Raw genomic sequence first — 17,957 nt, forward strand, 5'->3', positions numbered from 1 at the left:
CTCTCCATGAGGTTTCTTCCATTTTTTCCCCTTTAATTTTGGGGTTTCTTTTGGGAAGTTTTTCTTTGTGCGATGCGAGGGTCTAAGGACAGAGGGTGTCGTAACCTGTACAGTCTGTAAAGCACACTGAGACAAATGTATAATTTGTGATATTAGGCTATACAAATAAATTTGATTTGATTTGATTTGATCTTTTTTGATGTTATTTGTATTACTTACAAGCAGAGGTTGAAAAAGTAGTCAGATCTGCTTTTAAACATGTAGCGGAGTAGAAGTATAAAGTTGCAGGAAATGGAAATACTCAAGTAAAGTACGAGTACCTTAAAAGTGTTTACTTAAATACAGTAATTGAGAAAATGTTGATGTCCACCGCTGCTTACAAGGTACAGTAATACAGTTACAGAGTAAGAAAACAAGAACGTGTTTGTGATATCATTTATTTAGAATTTAAAATATTCTTTAAAAGAATGAATCACTTGGGTACATTTGGGAAAGAAAATTAATAGGTTTTAGGCAAATTACACGGTAAGACATTTTGAAATATGGAGTGCTTCGGGTATGGAAGAAAAGAACAAGAGGGGCATTCATAAAAACATAATGTGGCTGTGAACTACTCATTGTTTTTGTTTTTTAAAAAGCGTAATTATTAGGTGAGTAGACCTACAGGTATAAACAGCTGAACAGAACATCAGGTGTCCATGTGATGTTAAAACACACTCGTAGCCAGTTTAAGGACAATACAATAGGAAACCTTTGTTGTGTTTTCTTAGTTTTTGTTAAGTATTTGTAGTTCAAGTATATTTGACAATATTGACAACAAAAAGTGTAAGGATTAACTTACAACTTACAAATGAACTTTAGACAAGTTTCTCTATAGTTGTAGAGTTATTTTTACTACTGATGTTCAGTGGTAGTAAGCATTAAGCCCTTCTTTGTGTTTATAGTGAACATATAATACAGAAAGTTCCTCATGCAGAAATCAGGGGAAAGTAATGCTTTACACTGTGCTTACTTGTTTTTATCTGTATGCAACTGAATTTGTTGTGATGATAGCTTTAAAACTGTAAATCCCACATAATGTGTACTTGCACTGTAATTACAGTGTAACACGGTTGAACACTGAAGCTTTATATTACTCTGTAATTTAAATGAGAAAGGCTCTGAACATACAATGTGTTGAATTACAGCCTGCATACCCAGTTTGCTCTCAGTTTCAGGTGTTAAATGCACACAGGTGTGGTCTTTTATACTACGTTACAGAGGTGCATTGTATTCAATGTTAAGTATATCATGTTTAGAGTTATATAAAAAACTTATTTAGAATATTGCCCATTCAGAATATTATTGTAAATATTGTTAAGGCTTGTCACCCAATAAATATATTATCATAAACTATTTAATAGGATTTCCGGAATTAATATTAATAAATTAAATTAATGAATACACCTAACGGAAATACAATGTTTTATATACTGCCGACCAACGAGAGAACCAGTTTATGGTCAAAGAAAAGACATTTCTTTGATTTTGTAGCTCAATTGCTTATAGAAATCCTTCCTAGACGTGTAGTTATTTAATAGGGACTCTATCAAAAGCACATGAAATATAAATCAGAAATAAAAACGTCACCTTATTGCTCACATATTCTACAAACACTGTAATATGTTGTGATGAGCGTTTGTCAGTGTTTCCCTTTTTCTTTTTTGTATCAGTTTTGAATGACAAGTAAAACTGCTTAGGATTTGCACTCCTCAAGCTTCTTGTTTAATTTCAGCACTTTCTTCTTGCAGTTTAGATGATGGATGATCTCTGAGCTCTATCACCTTTGTCATCGGGACTTTCTGTCGGGCAAAGTGTGTACAAGCCTGTGAAAGTCTGAAATGCTTCTTTATTTAATTCCTTCTTTAATATTGCAGTAGGTAAGTTCTTAGCTGGTGTGCACAGAACTGTCAGTCTCTGTGTGGAGAGAAAAAAGGACAGTTTGCCATTATTGTATACAGTGTGTTAACTTCGGTAAAATAATACATCTGCTGTACTATAGTCACGTTTTCACATAACAGCAACACAATCAACACTAAATGTCAGTTAGGGCGGGACAGGTTCTAGCTACAAAATCAATAACAAATACAATACAGTTATTTTTTGTCATACAAATGCAGTGCACAGAATGCCTAAGTATTGCATTACAAATTCGGAAAAGGTAACGGAAGAAAACACAAACAGTGACTTTAGAACTTTTTCAGACTTTTTCCAACCTCAAACTTTTAACATGAATTTGTTTGTATACTTGGAAATAGGCACCAACTAGCAACCAAAAGCTTAGTAGAAAAACCCTGCAATAGTCCTCAAGTGTTTCAACACAACTACTTTTTTACACATGCATTTCAAAGTGGTGAGATTCAGCCTCACATTTTCCCAGATGCCCTTATTTTCATGTAGTCAAACCAAATCCGTAATATCAATGCACCCGATTGGTATTGGCGCCAATACTGATCTTATTAAGCAGATTGAGTCTCGACCAGATGCCATATATAGAACAGTTTCTTTGTCAATGTCAGCAAAACAAGTTTCCTTAGTTAAAATTCCAGACCCTAAAGTGAGGTATTGAGAAACTAATTGTTACTTAATGGTCTTTAGTTTCTATACTAACTCTATTGTCTGATCTGCTTTTGTTTGTAACAGTATCAACTTGTGTACCTGTCTCAGTGTTCCTGGAGTGACACTCACTGCATACAGCATCCACAGAGGAACCATGAGTGTTGAAGAGAGAGTGAAAAATCCTCCAATGGTGTAGCCCCACCAGGGGTATTCATAAGTGTTGTTGAATTTGAGGGGAGTATATTTGACCAAGGAGAAGAGAAATGTGAACTAAAAAACAAGCAAAGAGAAGAGAAGGCATACAAACATAAAAGGGATCAGAGAAAATAAAATTCACAATTGGCCATTGTGTATTTTAATAAGTTTAAGAAAATCCTACAAGATTCTGGTATTCAGGTGGAATATTAAAGTGAAACTAGCTGACTAGTGACACCCAGTCATATTTCCACACACACAACAGCCTTCATAACCTCTTTTCACTGTTGGTGATTACCTAATTTCTATTCTATATTTACGTTCTTGACTTCTGCAGTACTTGTCTGTATTTGTATTTCCTCTTATTGCTCATTGTTTATTGTATGCACCAAACACCAAGGCAAATTTCTTGTAAGTCAAACTCTACTTGGCAATAAACCTTATTCTGATTCTGATTCTGAACCACATCAAACACCAAATCGTCATATTTCATGCATGTAGAAGCTTTTAGTGTTGTTGATTTGGCTAACATCTATTTCCATGTATGTTTACAGTTCGATATGAAGTAATTCTGTATGTGTGTTTGTTTGTTTGTTTGTTTTTTGCAAACGTAAAGCTTCGACGTAACGATGAATCTTGGTCTCAGCTACAGATATTTATTTCCCAAAAAAGATCACATATCTGAGTTTTATTTAGATAATCGTAAAATTAAATATTTCATCAGGAAAACAAGCAAGTGATGACGCAGATTCTTCTAACATCTAATTCAAAATGACTTTGAACAGTCGTGAGTTGCAATACAGTACCCCATCAATGGTACTGGCCTCCATCTGGTTGAGACATGGACTACCTTTAGGACAGAAGCCTCTAGCAGCTGTCAAATACATTTGCTTGTTAGTAAAGCAAGAACAACATTATAAGGCAGACGTGCCAACATCTCCAATACTTACAGTACAGATAGCTGGTGTGAAGTATTTCCAACAATATTTCATAAACGACCATGGCCGATATCCAATCATGTCCTTAATATTATCATAATGACGATCTGCACCTGAAGAGAATAAGTAGTGTTAGTTACATCAGCGTTATGGACGTCACATTTATATATTCCTATTGATGGATCATTTTTATGCAGCTCCTCAAAATTCAGCTTCACAAATTTGGTACGATCAGAAACTTTGGGCTCTCAAAATAATAGTTTTAGAGTTTTAAACCAGGGTTACCCAACCTTTTTAACTTGTGGGTTAGTGACACCTTAAAAGAAAGCAATAGCTACTTTACACATAAAGAAGTGAACCACACCAGTGATGTTTCCCTGTTCTAGGAGATTAATATAAAGTTTTCTCCTTCCTACCCTGGTAACTGCATTGCGACCCCTCAGGTGTGAAACCTGGTTTGAAAACATCTTGTCTGTACAACATGAGTTTATAAAGAGGGATGCAACAGTGTGTGGGTTAAATGTGTCCTTACCATAGACCCATCCAATACAGACAGACTGAAGAACAGCAAAAAGCAGGAGTGTCATCCCACTGCAGGCGTAGTAGTCAAACAGCTGGAAGATATAAAGACCTCCCTGCAAAGGAGAAGAGAGTCCTTCAGTGAAACTCAAAACAAGGTTGTCATTGCATCATTCACACTCTGTGTTTAACATGTTATTGTAAGAGTATTTACCATATACAGCAGAAATTATATTCTACAAAAGTGTATTGTAAGTCACTTTTGACAAAAGCGTCAGCTAAATGTATTCATGTCAATATAACCCTTAGATCATCTTCTGGTCAAGGAGACATGAATACATTCACCGTCACACCTACAGCTGCTTTTATTACATTGATATATAGTGTAAGTAAAGGCCTAATTGATTCAAGATTTCAATATCATTTCGTTTCCACCACTCACCTCCGTGACCATTAAAAGGCCCAAAAAGAAACTTCCAACAGAAATGGCAAGAAGAAGGAGTTTACGTCGACAGTTGTTTTGAAAGAAGTCCGGATACATGTCGGAGATCGTTGTGACCAATGCCTCTTGATATACAAACTAGAGTGATGAAAGAGATGACTGTGTATTAACACAAATTAATTGTATTATGCTGTCTGAATCTAATTATAACATTATAACAGTCCTACCTCACTATCTAATCCTAAAAGGATGATCATAACGAAGAAGAAAATAGCCCAGAGCTGGGGAAGTGGCATTAGTGCCACGGCACGAGGATAAGCAATGAATGCCAACCCTGGACCTACAAAGGTACACGGAAAAATTAGTTATATTTTCTTAAACAATTCAGACAGTATCACTCTGGGTTTCTGTCAAGCATTATTAACCCTCCATACCTGACTCAGCCACCATCGATATATCCACACCTTGCTCCTTTGCCATAAAACCGAGCACAGAAAAGATGGCGAAGCCAGCTACAAAGCTGGTTAAACTGTTCAACAGGCAGAGGTAAACACAGTCTCTGTAGGGGACATATAGAAACATTAGTAAACTTGTGCTCTAATAATCCAAACTACAGTAAGAACTGAATAACGTTTGTAATTGAAAAGTGAATGCAGATGAAAGAAATGCAAACCTGTAGCAGTTGTTGCTGTATTTGTTGTAGCTTCCTAAAGATGTCAGAACACCTGTGCAAACTCCATAAGAGTAGAAAATCTGGCTGCCAGCATCCATCCATACCTGAGGGATTTGGATGAGTTTGTAAAGATGCATTTATTTGCCAAGTCACAAAATGGTCATACTGACAGTGTCTGCAAAATGGTCACTGTGTGGTTTTCCTACAATTCCGCCCTTGCAATTCAATATCTGCTCATAAAAACTTTTGAAGTTAAATGATTCAAATATGCTATGAGTTAAATAAGTAAAAAAGTTACATAAACACATTTAATTAATTTGCATCGGTTGAAGACGTGATAAGCCTCTGCTTGGATGTTTTTTTGATGTGTAAATAATTATAAAGCTTTTGCTTTTTTAGGGAAAATCATGTTAGAAACTTTTTTATTGCTTTGGTAAACCATGTGCTATTCTAGCAAGTAGTCAGGCCTACAGCAGTAGGTTGCTCTGTTTACTAATTGATTTTGTGACTTGTAGATGTTGAAGTAATCTCAGGACCTTTTTGGCAGACTCTTGAGCTTGTTTAAGGTTATATTCAAGCACTTGGTTAAGGTCAGGGAAAGGTCGTACCTCTGGATCAGTGAGGCGGGATGGGTCTGGGTAGAGGTAGAACATGATTCCTTCTTTGGCCCCTGGTAATGTAAGACCACGAACAAGCAGCACCACCAGCATCACATACGGAAATGTGGCAGTGAAGTAGACCACCTAAGACAGAACCAACAGCTTTCATGTTACCTTTTAATATGAAATATTTTAAGAACAGGGTTTACATGAACTCAGACATTAACATTAAGATTGTTCTGTACCTTTCCTGTGGACTTCACTCCATTCCAGACACAGAAATAACACAACGTCCAGGCAAGAAGTAGACAGAGGGCCAGGTCGTAACGAACATTGCCAATTTTCTCAATTCCACTGGACAGGCCCAAGATTCTCCTCCTGTAACAAAGCGTAATAAGTAACATACAACAAAAACACAGGAGCGCTTATATGATGCATTAATTCATGCAACTTACTCCCAAAATTCTACAACCGAAGAAGTGCTGTTTCCATACAGGTGCAGAGGGGATGTTTGATTGTGACCATGCTCAAAACAGCCATCTTATAAGAAAAAATAAGAAAAGGTTGTGAAAACGGATAAACAAAGTGAACATATTACACAGTTTCATGTGTCATAGCTGAAAACTAAAGTCCTGGTACCTGTGTTCCAGCTGTTGCGACAGCTCGCCCATGGAAGCTCAGACCTGAAGGATGAAAACAAGTAGAGAAACGACCAAGCCAGGATGATGATATAATACACCCCAGTGTACAAAACAACCACTTGACTTCCATAACCTAAGCCTGTAGAGAGATAGAGACGTATTATTTTAATACCATAATAATGTTTGTTTTGTACTTAAGTACAGTTCAGGGGTACTTGTACTTTACAATATTTCCATTTTATGCTACTTTATACTTCTATTCCACTATATTTCTGATTAACATATTGTAATATTTAATCCATTACATTTATTTAAGTTACTTTTCATATTAAAATTTTGCATTGTAAAAAGCATAATAAGTTTATAAAATGCAATGCATTGTTTAATATTAAACTTCCCTTGTGAACTCTTACAGAAAAAGCAGTGCAGTTGGGGCCCCTTGTCACAATTCAGGTGTCTATGAGTTGTTAGCAGTCACAAAACAGGCATTTTCCCTATTAACTTCTCAGATGATTGCATTTAAATAACTGTTCGAGACCCAAATAGGTAAACGTATCCAATAAAAGATTAATAAAGGAAAGTAAAACACTGGACTATGAAATATTAGCGACCCTTTTACATTCACAAAGTAATTTGAGCAATTATATATTAATGAATTAATTATAAAATGATATGGAATCATTGCAGCTTTAAAAAACATAAAACAGTGAGATGAATTAAAAATCCTTATATATATTATAACAGTTGATTTAAAATATGTTTAAATTCAGTCTTAAAGACTTGTTGAAACAACCCAATGTCCTACAAACTGCGTCTCTATGCAACAATATTCATAATCAGTTACAGCAGTTACACAGAATTGTCTTCTTATTTTTGAAGCAGCAAATAATGAAGACTTACCTTCAAAAAGAGGGCAGATCTTTCTCCAACATGTTATTCCACCCTGACTGGTGTACTGGCCCAAAGACGTCTCCAGGAAGAAGAGTGGGATGCCGCAGGTGAACAAAAACAAAACATAAGGTATGAAGAAAACCCCTTTAAAATAGAAATGAAATATCTTGTTAAAATATTGATAAAAATGCATAAATGTGTGCACACTTAAACATTTGGAAACATGTATAGTTAGGCAGCAAGAAGAAACAGGTTCAATTATTTAACATTAAGAAATCATAGCCACTTTATAACAATACTGACAGAGTTGTAGGGTTTCTGTCACCGCAGCATTTGCAAAATCTTCTCTTACAAATCAATTATAAACTGAACACAATCCTAATCCCTGCCCAGGCAGGCTACACGTACTGTGTACATGATGCACACCTGGCCTCAACAACAAAGATTTACCTCCTCCATTTCTGTAGCAAAGGTATGGAAACCTCCAGACATTTCCCAGACCGACAATGTGTCCGGCCACTGCCAGGATGAACTCAATTTTACTGCCCCACTGTTCCCTCTCCTGAGGTTTGGATTCAGTAGGTCCTGGTCCTGGTCCATGGTTCATCAGATTCAGTTTCAACTGTGAGTTTTGTTTTTGGTCCATTTTAACCTTTAATAGGAATTGAATTAATGTTAGTGTGACAGGAAGCTGTAAGGCCGTATCAAGTACTGTGCAGGGAAACATGTTGGATTCCATTGAGTATGCTCAGCCAGTTTATTAAATATAGTTAAAATACTTAACATGAAATATTTATGAATGGCATACTACATACGTCATACTAGATACTAGCTACACACCACACTTTCAAAATCAGATATTAAAACATTATGAAGATTCTAAAGCCATGTAACGTTAGCTGGTGGTGGACTTCAGGAGGCGCCATCATTCTCCCCCAACACCAGTGAACATCCTGGTAACGGACACTGAGATTGTAAAATCTTACAAGTACCTGGGAGTTCCCCTGAACAATAAACTGGACTGGTCAGATAACTCGGCTCTGTCTGCTCTGACAGAGCAGCTTTATCTGCTGAGGAGACTGAGACTCTGTGGTGGCATCTGCTATTTCTTATGGAGTGGTCTGCTGGGGCAGCAGCATCTCGGCCGCTGACAGGAAGAGACTGAACAGACTGGTTAAGAAGGCCAGCTCTGTCCTGGGGAGCCCTCTGGACACTGTGGAGGTGGTGGGAGACAGGAGAATGACGGCCAAGCTGTCCTCTCTATTGGACAACATGTCCCACCCCCTCCAGGACACTTTGTCCTCACTGTGCAGCTCCTTCAGTGACAAGCTGCTTCACCCGCTGAGTCTCACAGAGAGATACCGTAAGTCCTTTCTCCCTGCAGCGGTCAGATTGTACAATCACCACGGCCCCCCTGGTAGACCACCACAGCAAGAACAGACTATTCCACCACTGCTGTGCAATTATCACTCATGTGCACTTTTTATAACTTCTGCAATTATCACTCATGTGCAATATTCACTTTTTTAAATAATTTATCTTTGTTATTACCGGTCACTTTATATATCCACTACCTTTTGATGCTGCTACTTATTTTAACATGTGTACTTATATTATTTTTATTTTTATTGTATTATGTGTGCTCACCACCTTACTTTAGATGTCTCCCTTGTTCATTCTTGTCTTTACTGTAACAATGTAAATGTCCCCGTTGTGGGACTTGTGGGATTCTGATTCAGTAACTTTGAGGTAATTGCTACTGCCTGCATGCTAATATGCTCACAATGTCAATGCTAACATGCAGATGTTAGCAGATAATGTTTGTTCACAAAAACAAAGTATAGTAGAAAATGAAATGATGTTGGCATTAGAGGAAAAGTTGAGTTATCGCTAAAGTCAGGAGGATTTGTCTGCTGGGAACTATTAATGTGTGGGAAATAGTTTTGATTTGGGAGCCACCAGCATGGCTAATTACATTTAAAAGAAAATGTGATCTGGACATGTGAAGATCACGTTTTCCAACAAATGATTCTGTCCTCACATTTTCAGGGACAGTGCACATTGATCAACATCATCGATATATACAGTACCTGTGTTGTCCCTTTGCCAGATGTTAAATTAGCCAATAACAACAACAAATAAAAACACACACCATGTAAAATCACATTACATTACAGAAGGGACGCAATCTGACCGACACAAAGCCGAGCAAATGAGAGCAGACAAATCAAGCATGGATTGACCAGGTATGATGGCAGGTCTGGTTGCTTTTAGCCAAGTTTATAGATATATGCAAACTAATGTTAAGAGTCGTTATGTCGTATATGTAAAGGAAGGACGTTCCAAAATCGTGAAGCGCTTGTAAAAGCTGTCTGTCAGAAAGATGTTTTTTTTAACTATGTCCCCTCTTATCCTTGATTTGGTTCAAATATCCCCAACATTTTTCTGAAAGATGATTGTGATAAATAGGGGAGGTGCTAATCCATTAAGAATTTTTAATATTAAATAAGCATTGTGAAATTTTATAAAACTTTGCCAACAAAGGAGACCATATGTAGGAAGTATTACAGTGATGGCAGCTTTACGTTAATTATCCAGGACCATGAAAGCTTGTTTATATACAGATTGTACAGGCTTTAATATTGTATCAGTGGTAAGAGACCGAGTGGTACAGTATGTTATGTGTGAGAAAATTGTAGCATGAAAATAAATCTACACTATTGAATATAATACTGTGACATTTTTATTACAAATGTAATTGTGATTAGTTTCATTCTACTTGTTTTTCCAAAAGTATCTGAAAAGTATTTTATCTCCTATTGAAAATCATTGTAATTAACATATCAGTTGATGCAGAAACACCAAACAATGAATTAGTGTTCAATAAAAATCTAGCAAATTCAAGTTTTGCATTTCCTTTAGAAAAGTAAAGTAAGGGAACAAAACATACATGTATGGTTTAATATGTCCTTCCATAATTGTCCCCTTAAAGTTCACTTTTCTTTAGAAGAAGTAAAACAACAGATTCAACTGCATAAATAACCAATTCAAAGATTAACATTAATACCTTAAAGAAATGCAAAACATAAGCTAATATACTATAAAATAACTGTCTAACAGTCAAACCTGAAAGATGTACACTTTACCTTTACCAGTGTTTCCTCCTCTGACAGTTGTTTTCTGGAAGAAAACTCCAGCCCCTCTCCAAGAATAAGTTGAGTGAAATGGGTTTCTGTGAGGAGTGGCCACTGAGACTAATTTAACCAGTATTTCCTTACCAATAGAAACCAATAGAAACCAATGGCACACACACACACACACACACACACACACACACACACACACACACACACACACACACACACACACACACACACACACACACACACACACACACGATGTTGGTTGTATCTGTATTTCAAGATAAAACACATAAGACAGATAACCACTTGGGGGAGGGGTCCCCTTTATCTTGGGCATACAGAGTTACATGCAGCCTGTTTGTTTGCCTCTTGTTGTTTATACAATACATTCTTAAGAGCTGGGTCATTCAAAAAAAGATCAATCAAAAATATAATAGTTTCTGTGCTTTTTAGTTTTTTAATTAATCAATAGTACCCTACATTGGGAAACACTGGACTAAATGTATACAAAAAAAGTATTTAAAAGTAGCCACCTCGCATATCTAATGCATCGATGCATAAGTATTCACGATGTCATATATAAACATACATCATGATTATAAATTAGTGCTTTTATTTTTGATACTTTAAATACAATTAACTGATGAAACTTATTTACTCTAACTTAATTAGGATTTTGAATGAAGGAGTTCTTCTACTGGAGTATTTCCACAGCGTTGTATTGGTAAAGTTAGTAAAGGATCTCAGTACATCACTGATTCATGGCCTTAAAAAGTCATAATGTAAAAACTTTGAAGACTCCTATTTACACATCAAGTTACAGCAACCCAACTGAAGCAGTGTCACTTTATGTTATGCCTTGTGCTTATAAATACATTTGAGATAAATGTGTTTTCACAAATTTATGTTGAAAGCTACTCTCTCATCTGAGTTTCAAGGCTAATTTAGACAGGTTTGTTTTGCATTTGTGTCATATTGCTAACAACATGAACAAAAGCAACTAATCCAGGCTAAAACCTCTCACCTTTCTCAGTCATTGTTCACCCAGTAAATTAGAGCCCAAAACGAGTCATTTATATTTGGCATCTGGTGGTCGTGTGGTGTCTTTACAAAATTCAGCACAAAATACAAAGTACAAAGTACTATTTCAGATATCTGTAATGCTGCCATTTTAGTTTCACTATGATGATAATAATGATGAAAGAAGGTGTACTATGATTAGGACTGTTTTCAATTACAATAACACTCTTTAGACCAGGGGTGTCAAACTCATTTTAGTTCAGGGGCCACATGCAGCCCAATTTGAGTGGGCCGGACCAGTAAAATCACAGCATAATAACTTATAAATAACGACAACTCCAAATGTTTTCCTTCGTTTTAGTGCAAAAAAGAAAAAGTACATTCTGAAAATGTTCAAATTTAATGAACTATCTTTTTACAAAACATTATGAACAACCTGAAATTTCTTAAGAAAAAAAGGTGCAATTTCAACAATATTATGCCTCAGTTTATCATTTACACATGTGCATTATAACTTACAGATCACAGTGTATCTACAAAGGAACAAAACATTTTGTCATTAGGTATCTGGAACAGTATTTTACTTTATGATCAAAACAACTAATTTTTACACTTCGCGAAGTCATCCCGCGGGCCGGATTGGACCCTCTGGCCGGCCGGTTTTGGCCGCATGTTTGACACCCCTGCTTTAGACCTTTCAGGTGTATGCAAGCTCTGCAAGTCAGGTGGGTTTTTGCTCCAAATTGTTCATAGAGAATGTGTTCTCTGCAATTACTTGCATTTTTCCCAGTGCATGCTGGGATAAGCTCCAGGTGTGTTTTGATCTTATGTGACCAAGGTGTGGAAATGATCAAACACGTTGCAAGCGTAGAAGCTTCAGAGTTTGCCGCTACAAACCCTGAACCCCTACTGGAGGACCTGTGTAACCACATCTTCTATAACAACCCACCGCTGGAGGTGCACAAACCCATGGACCAAGCTGAAGTCTGTTAGCTAAACTCCTTCTTACACCCACCAAATACTGTTCCTTTGCCGTTTGCCTCATTTTAACATGGATGTATAAAAGGACGTTCCTGCGGAACAGTGGAGCAGGTAAATGTATCTTACATCCTGAATAATTATAGTACAAGCTGTGAACTTTAGTCATGGGGTTCTCATATATTTTTGTAAAGAATTATAGAAAATCATAGTAATTTTAGTAAGTACAATGGCTTTGAATGAGTATTTTGCTGTTTACCAGGCAAGTAGGCAGCTAGTGACTGCAGCCTCCAATACACAATTCAATACACCCTGCAAGTAAAAGTTGTGAGCGGTAACTTTTTCAGTTGGTGCAACACCGAGGAATAGCAATAAACTGCATGCTAATTATTTTATTTGTGCGGTACAGTGCTGTTAGTTTTTCAAATATTTATTTGAAAAGAGTTGACGTTACAGTGCGGTTACTTACCATAATTCTTTTCACATAAAAAAATCGACAGTTTGAAAACAATGCAAGCTCTGGCACAGCACCACTCAGAGACACTGAGGACCAAACTCCATGAAGTGTGTCTTGCTCTCATTTCCTATTTGTATCTTTGTTTACATCTTTGAATCACGCATTCAGTTTTCATTTGCCTACATGTGTTTACATTCTTGACTAATGATGGTCATATTTACTATAGGTTAATAACTTACACTCAGCAGTGTCCTGTGCTGCTATGAACACCTTAGCTGTGCTTTATGTTGACCTCAAGAAGGCCATGGACCCGGAGTTAGAAGGCACAGGCCAAGCCCTGCTGCTCACTACAAACGCCTTTATTCAGCAGCAGGCCAATCTTGCAGTAAATGCCATGGTGGAAAACTGCAGCCATGGTCGGATCGTGAGCACTCTGAGGGCTGAGGTAAGAAGAGAGAAGAGGCAACATTCATTTTTACAAAACGAAATAAGGTGAACTGAAACAATATTACCCTGTCTTTGTCCCACTTCAGCCACCGTTGTGTCGCGGTAAGAGGGAGCATGGCACAACCTCTGCACCAGCTAGCTGATAGCCTTGGAGCAGCTTGCATCTTGACAGCAGGATGGAGCTTCAGCAAACGCTTCCTTATTGCTATCTCTAAAATGTGTGTAGATGCTGCACCAGAAGTTAACATTTCATTCTGAAGGCAGGAATTCACCAAGGGTCCTGAACATCTGCCAAATACAGAAAATGCAGATGACACTCCTTAATTTTAGTCAAAAATATTGGTAATTAATAGATGAATCTGCAGGGATGAGGATACAAACACAGAAAGCTTACATTTTTGTAAAATCACAAAATGGTTTGCATACTAAAATTATGTTAAACCTTTTAATTATCATTTTAATTAATTATTTTAATTATCTGAGAAGGTTGCAGGTGTGACAATAAAATATAACAATGGTACATCCCTCCATTCCTGACTGTACAGTATATCCAAATGCTGCATGTATGTAGGCACTAGAGGGAGCCAATGGTCTGCTTTCTCTGAAACAGAAGCTCATCAATCGCAAATATACACATATGCACACCAACAGAAATACTTTTAGGTAAGTAAGAAAAAGACTGAAGGTTAAAAAAGGAGATGGATAAAAACCACAGTCTGCGGGGTCAGTGTCAGTTTAGCCTCAATCATCCACTCAAACCTCTGCCTTAAAAAATAGAGAGAGAGCTTCTGTGGTTTAATAACAACAAGAGGTTGCTTGTCAGGAAAACATACAGTTACCCACTTTAGGTCATTTAAGCATTTGAATAAATACTTTTGCCTCTTAAAATGCATCCTGGTGCGTCTTATTGCAACCTGTGCAATAAATAAATACTGATATACGTAAAGTAAATTCCACATTTTGATATCAGTGTATCAGTGTATTTAAGACCAGCTTTTGAATGCCACATTTTTTGTTAAGTCTGACTTAATCGGAACAAGAATCAGCTTTATTGGTCAAGTATGTATGCAAGGAATTTAACTCTCAATGTACTTACACAGAAATAGGCATAGGCCTACAGCTATACAACAAAAAAAGGACAACAAAGCTGAACAAAAGTAAAGCTGAACAAAAGTAAACATTAACATTATTTAAAAATATATATGGAAATGTTTGGAAATGACCTATTATGAGTAGGTGAAAGAAGATAAATCAATATAAAAAGTATTAAACAATGCCGCAATGAACCACAACGTAAAATGAATATAAGACTGTTTCTTACAATTGTTAACAATAATATAGTCGTGCAATGGTGCAGAGTGCAAATGTGCTGAAATAGATATTAAATGATTAATGTAACAGGTTGCTTTATATACAGTACATGATGTAAGTAGATATGTACAGTATATGCATGTTTACATGTCAGTATATAGTATATTCAGTATATCCGGCGGCTTCGGTTTATATTTGACAGTGATATGTACATGTTTAAAAAACAATTGTGTCAATTTAAACGATAAAGAATTAAAAAAAGAATGCCATTTAAGTTGTTTTGGCATACAGTTAGTAATCTAAAGGTGAAAAATTGCCAGAGTTAATTACAAATATCTGTCAGATAACAATCAGTACAAAGCGTATACAAAACTTTTCTATACTTTAACCATCCTTTATTATAATGGTGAAAGAGGAAGGGATATAGTATGATTAGCTGTATAAAAAAATGTTAGCAGTATTATTATCTTTTCAGGCTACATTAGCAAACTCCTCACTGTAAAGTTTGTGATTGATGGTAAAAACCCAAAACGTTGTAATTTTTAAATAATAATCATCATTTTAGTCAAGTAGGTTGAGAATCAGGATTCCTACCCTGCCAGTTGATAGGCCATAAGTCATAGATCATCTATACATATTAATAACCCTGTAAGTAAAGTTTCCAGTGTAAAAGATGTGAAGGTTGTAAGCTCTGAGTAAGGAATCTTTGTGAGAGATTCCTGTGGGATGTGATACCGGACTCATCCAAAATAGAGTATAAGACGTTACATATAAGATGATATTAACATGCTTATATTCATAGAACATTATAAACTACAAATATGAAACATAAGAAAGTCCAGATGCTAAGTGCTGCAATAATAAAATGATTAATGATTAATAAACAATCAGTAAAGCCAATGGTATATAAAATGTAACTTTATGAAAGATGACTAACAAATGAGTCATGTGATGGCATCAAAGGCACGGGTCACCCTGCAGAATGCCTCCTGGAAGGGGGAAGAAATCTACACCGATGTGGAAGAAACCCCTTACATAAAAATTAAGACTCTCTCCTAATAGGCACTGGCCCGGACCTATCCTCGATACCACGCGATATGCCAAGCATCAGAAACCAGACAGTGGCTACAGTATATAATAACATTGAAAGGTTTGAGAAGATCAACAGCGATGCATTGTTACTATTCACCGACCGATCGATGCCAGGTTCACAATTGTGAGATGAGAAAGGAGCTGAACGATCTGGCGGGTGAAGAGTACCAGGGAGAATTAAATGACTGAAAACAAAAGGGTCATCATCACGACAAGCAGAGGAGACCTGCCCCATTATGCCATCATACATATGAAAATTGAAAGGTACCAAAAAAAGACCTTAATAACTACAAAGAAACACCTTACGACAGCCACAAAGATGTGGACCAGGACCAGCAGCAGTATCGAGAGCGGGACCAACAAGGAAAGGATAATATCTACCTCCAGAGAAGTACAGCAAACTGACGGCAGAGCAGAAAGACGCCCTCTAACTCGCCAGTGGGAATCTGGTGGACGGAGGGTCAAAGAAGTGATGGCGTCAAAGGCACGGTTCGCGCTGCAGAATGCCTACTGGAAGGGGGAATAAATCTACACCGATGTGGAAGAAACCCCTTACCTAGTGGACATTGGGGCTGAGGTGTCAATGACCCGTAAAAGCCTTACGACAGCAGGACACCTTAAAGTTCAGCTGGCCACAGGAACCATCGGGAAAGTGCCAAACAAAATCTGGAAAGGAGTAGTGTGGGTGAAAGGCCCCTCCGATTTGATAATAGTCAGAGATTTGAAAGAATTGAACAAACCAAGAAAATACTGAAGTCCGATAAGAAAGTTGCTCGGCATATTACAGTCAAGATTGGTCCAGATGGGGCTCACACAAGGAGAAACAGTAACAGAACAAAAGCTGCAAGAAAGTGATTTCTCCCCGGCTGGGAGAGAAACGTTGAGAAACATAATTTCCAAGGCACAAGTTGTGGAGACCTAGGAACCAAATACATGCACAGCATTGAAGAAGGACTTCATCCCCCAGTTCTGCAGTATCCACTGAACCCTGGTGCTATACAGGAGATGGATGTGATCATGAGAGAACTAAGTGCTCTGGGGATCATCAAAGAATAGCCCAATCCTATAACAAACAGCCCAGTGCAAACTGTGAAAAAGCCTGAAGCAGCGGGAGGAGGATGGAGTCCAGTGATTAATTGTAAGGCCCTCAACCGACGGAAAATCGCTAATCGGGCTAGCCTGATCAACCCACAAGGCTTGTTAAACACACTGCAAGTCAAGAAATCCAGGTCCTGCATTGAACTAGCAAATACATTATTTTCCCTAAGATTGGCAAAGTACTCACAAGGGAAAACAGCCTTCACCCACAAAGGAAACGCGTACATTTGGCAAAGACTTCCCCAAGGATACAAAAACTATCTAAATGTCTTCCACTCAGCTAGAATCGATGTATTGAGTGATTTGGGAGCTACTATCTACAGCAACGACGTGTTCATCGCAGATGACACCGGGGAAGAGCACCTAAAAAGGTTGCAGCAGGTAATGGAGAGACTCACCGCAGCAGGACTGAGACTCGACCTCAAGAAATGTCAGTTTGGATAGTTTCAAGTGAACTATCTTGGTTTCCAGGTTGCAAGAGACCTGGGACTCTCAGAGGACTACCAAGAAAAGATAAACCAGATGGTCCCCCCAACCTCGAAGAACAACCTACAAAAGATTTTGGGAGTCTGTAATTATGTGAGAGACCATGTTCCCCAATACTAAAAATACGCCAAACTATTGTATGCCTGCCTCCGAAAGAAAGAAGACGAACCAGACAAGAAAACCAAAAGAGACACAAAACCACAAACCAGAACACCCAGCAGGACGGAAGGATTGCAGGGCCAACGGTTGTCTCTCTCTCTCTCTCTCTCTCTCTCTCTCTCTCTCTCTCTCTCTCTCTTTTCACTTTATAAGTAGATTAGACCAACTACAGCAGTTATATTTTAATCCTTTTGTTAGAATCCATTACAAGTTTGATAGAAGATAGATTTGTATTGTATAATCAATGTGAGCTGTATGCTTTGCTCTTGC

The 17,957-nt window shown here is 37.4% G+C and overlaps 1 protein-coding gene across 1 annotated transcript; it reads right to left on the reverse strand.

The window, feature by feature from the left end:
* Positions 1-420: 420 nt before the first annotated feature.
* On the reverse strand, positions 421-10,781 carry LOC115008138 (sodium- and chloride-dependent GABA transporter 2-like). Its single transcript, XM_029431472.1, has 15 exons — positions 10,643-10,781; positions 7,947-8,148; positions 7,506-7,640; positions 6,604-6,744; positions 6,420-6,504; positions 6,210-6,342; positions 5,974-6,108; positions 5,366-5,469; positions 5,127-5,251; positions 4,920-5,032; positions 4,693-4,830; positions 4,264-4,366; positions 3,744-3,844; positions 2,698-2,868; positions 421-1,956 (listed from the first exon to the last, which is right to left on the reverse strand). Exons 2-15 carry the CDS (start codon positions 8,140-8,142, stop codon positions 1,792-1,794), a joined length of 1,845 nt encoding a protein of 614 aa, XP_029287332.1. The 5' UTR covers positions 8,143-8,148; positions 10,643-10,781; the 3' UTR covers positions 421-1,791.
* Positions 10,782-17,957: the final 7,176 nt, after the last annotated feature.

This window comes from Cottoperca gobio, chromosome 5 (assembly GCF_900634415.1).
Source record: "Cottoperca gobio chromosome 5, fCotGob3.1, whole genome shotgun sequence".
In the NCBI taxonomy this organism is placed as follows: Eukaryota; Metazoa; Chordata; class Actinopteri; order Perciformes; family Bovichtidae; genus Cottoperca; species Cottoperca gobio.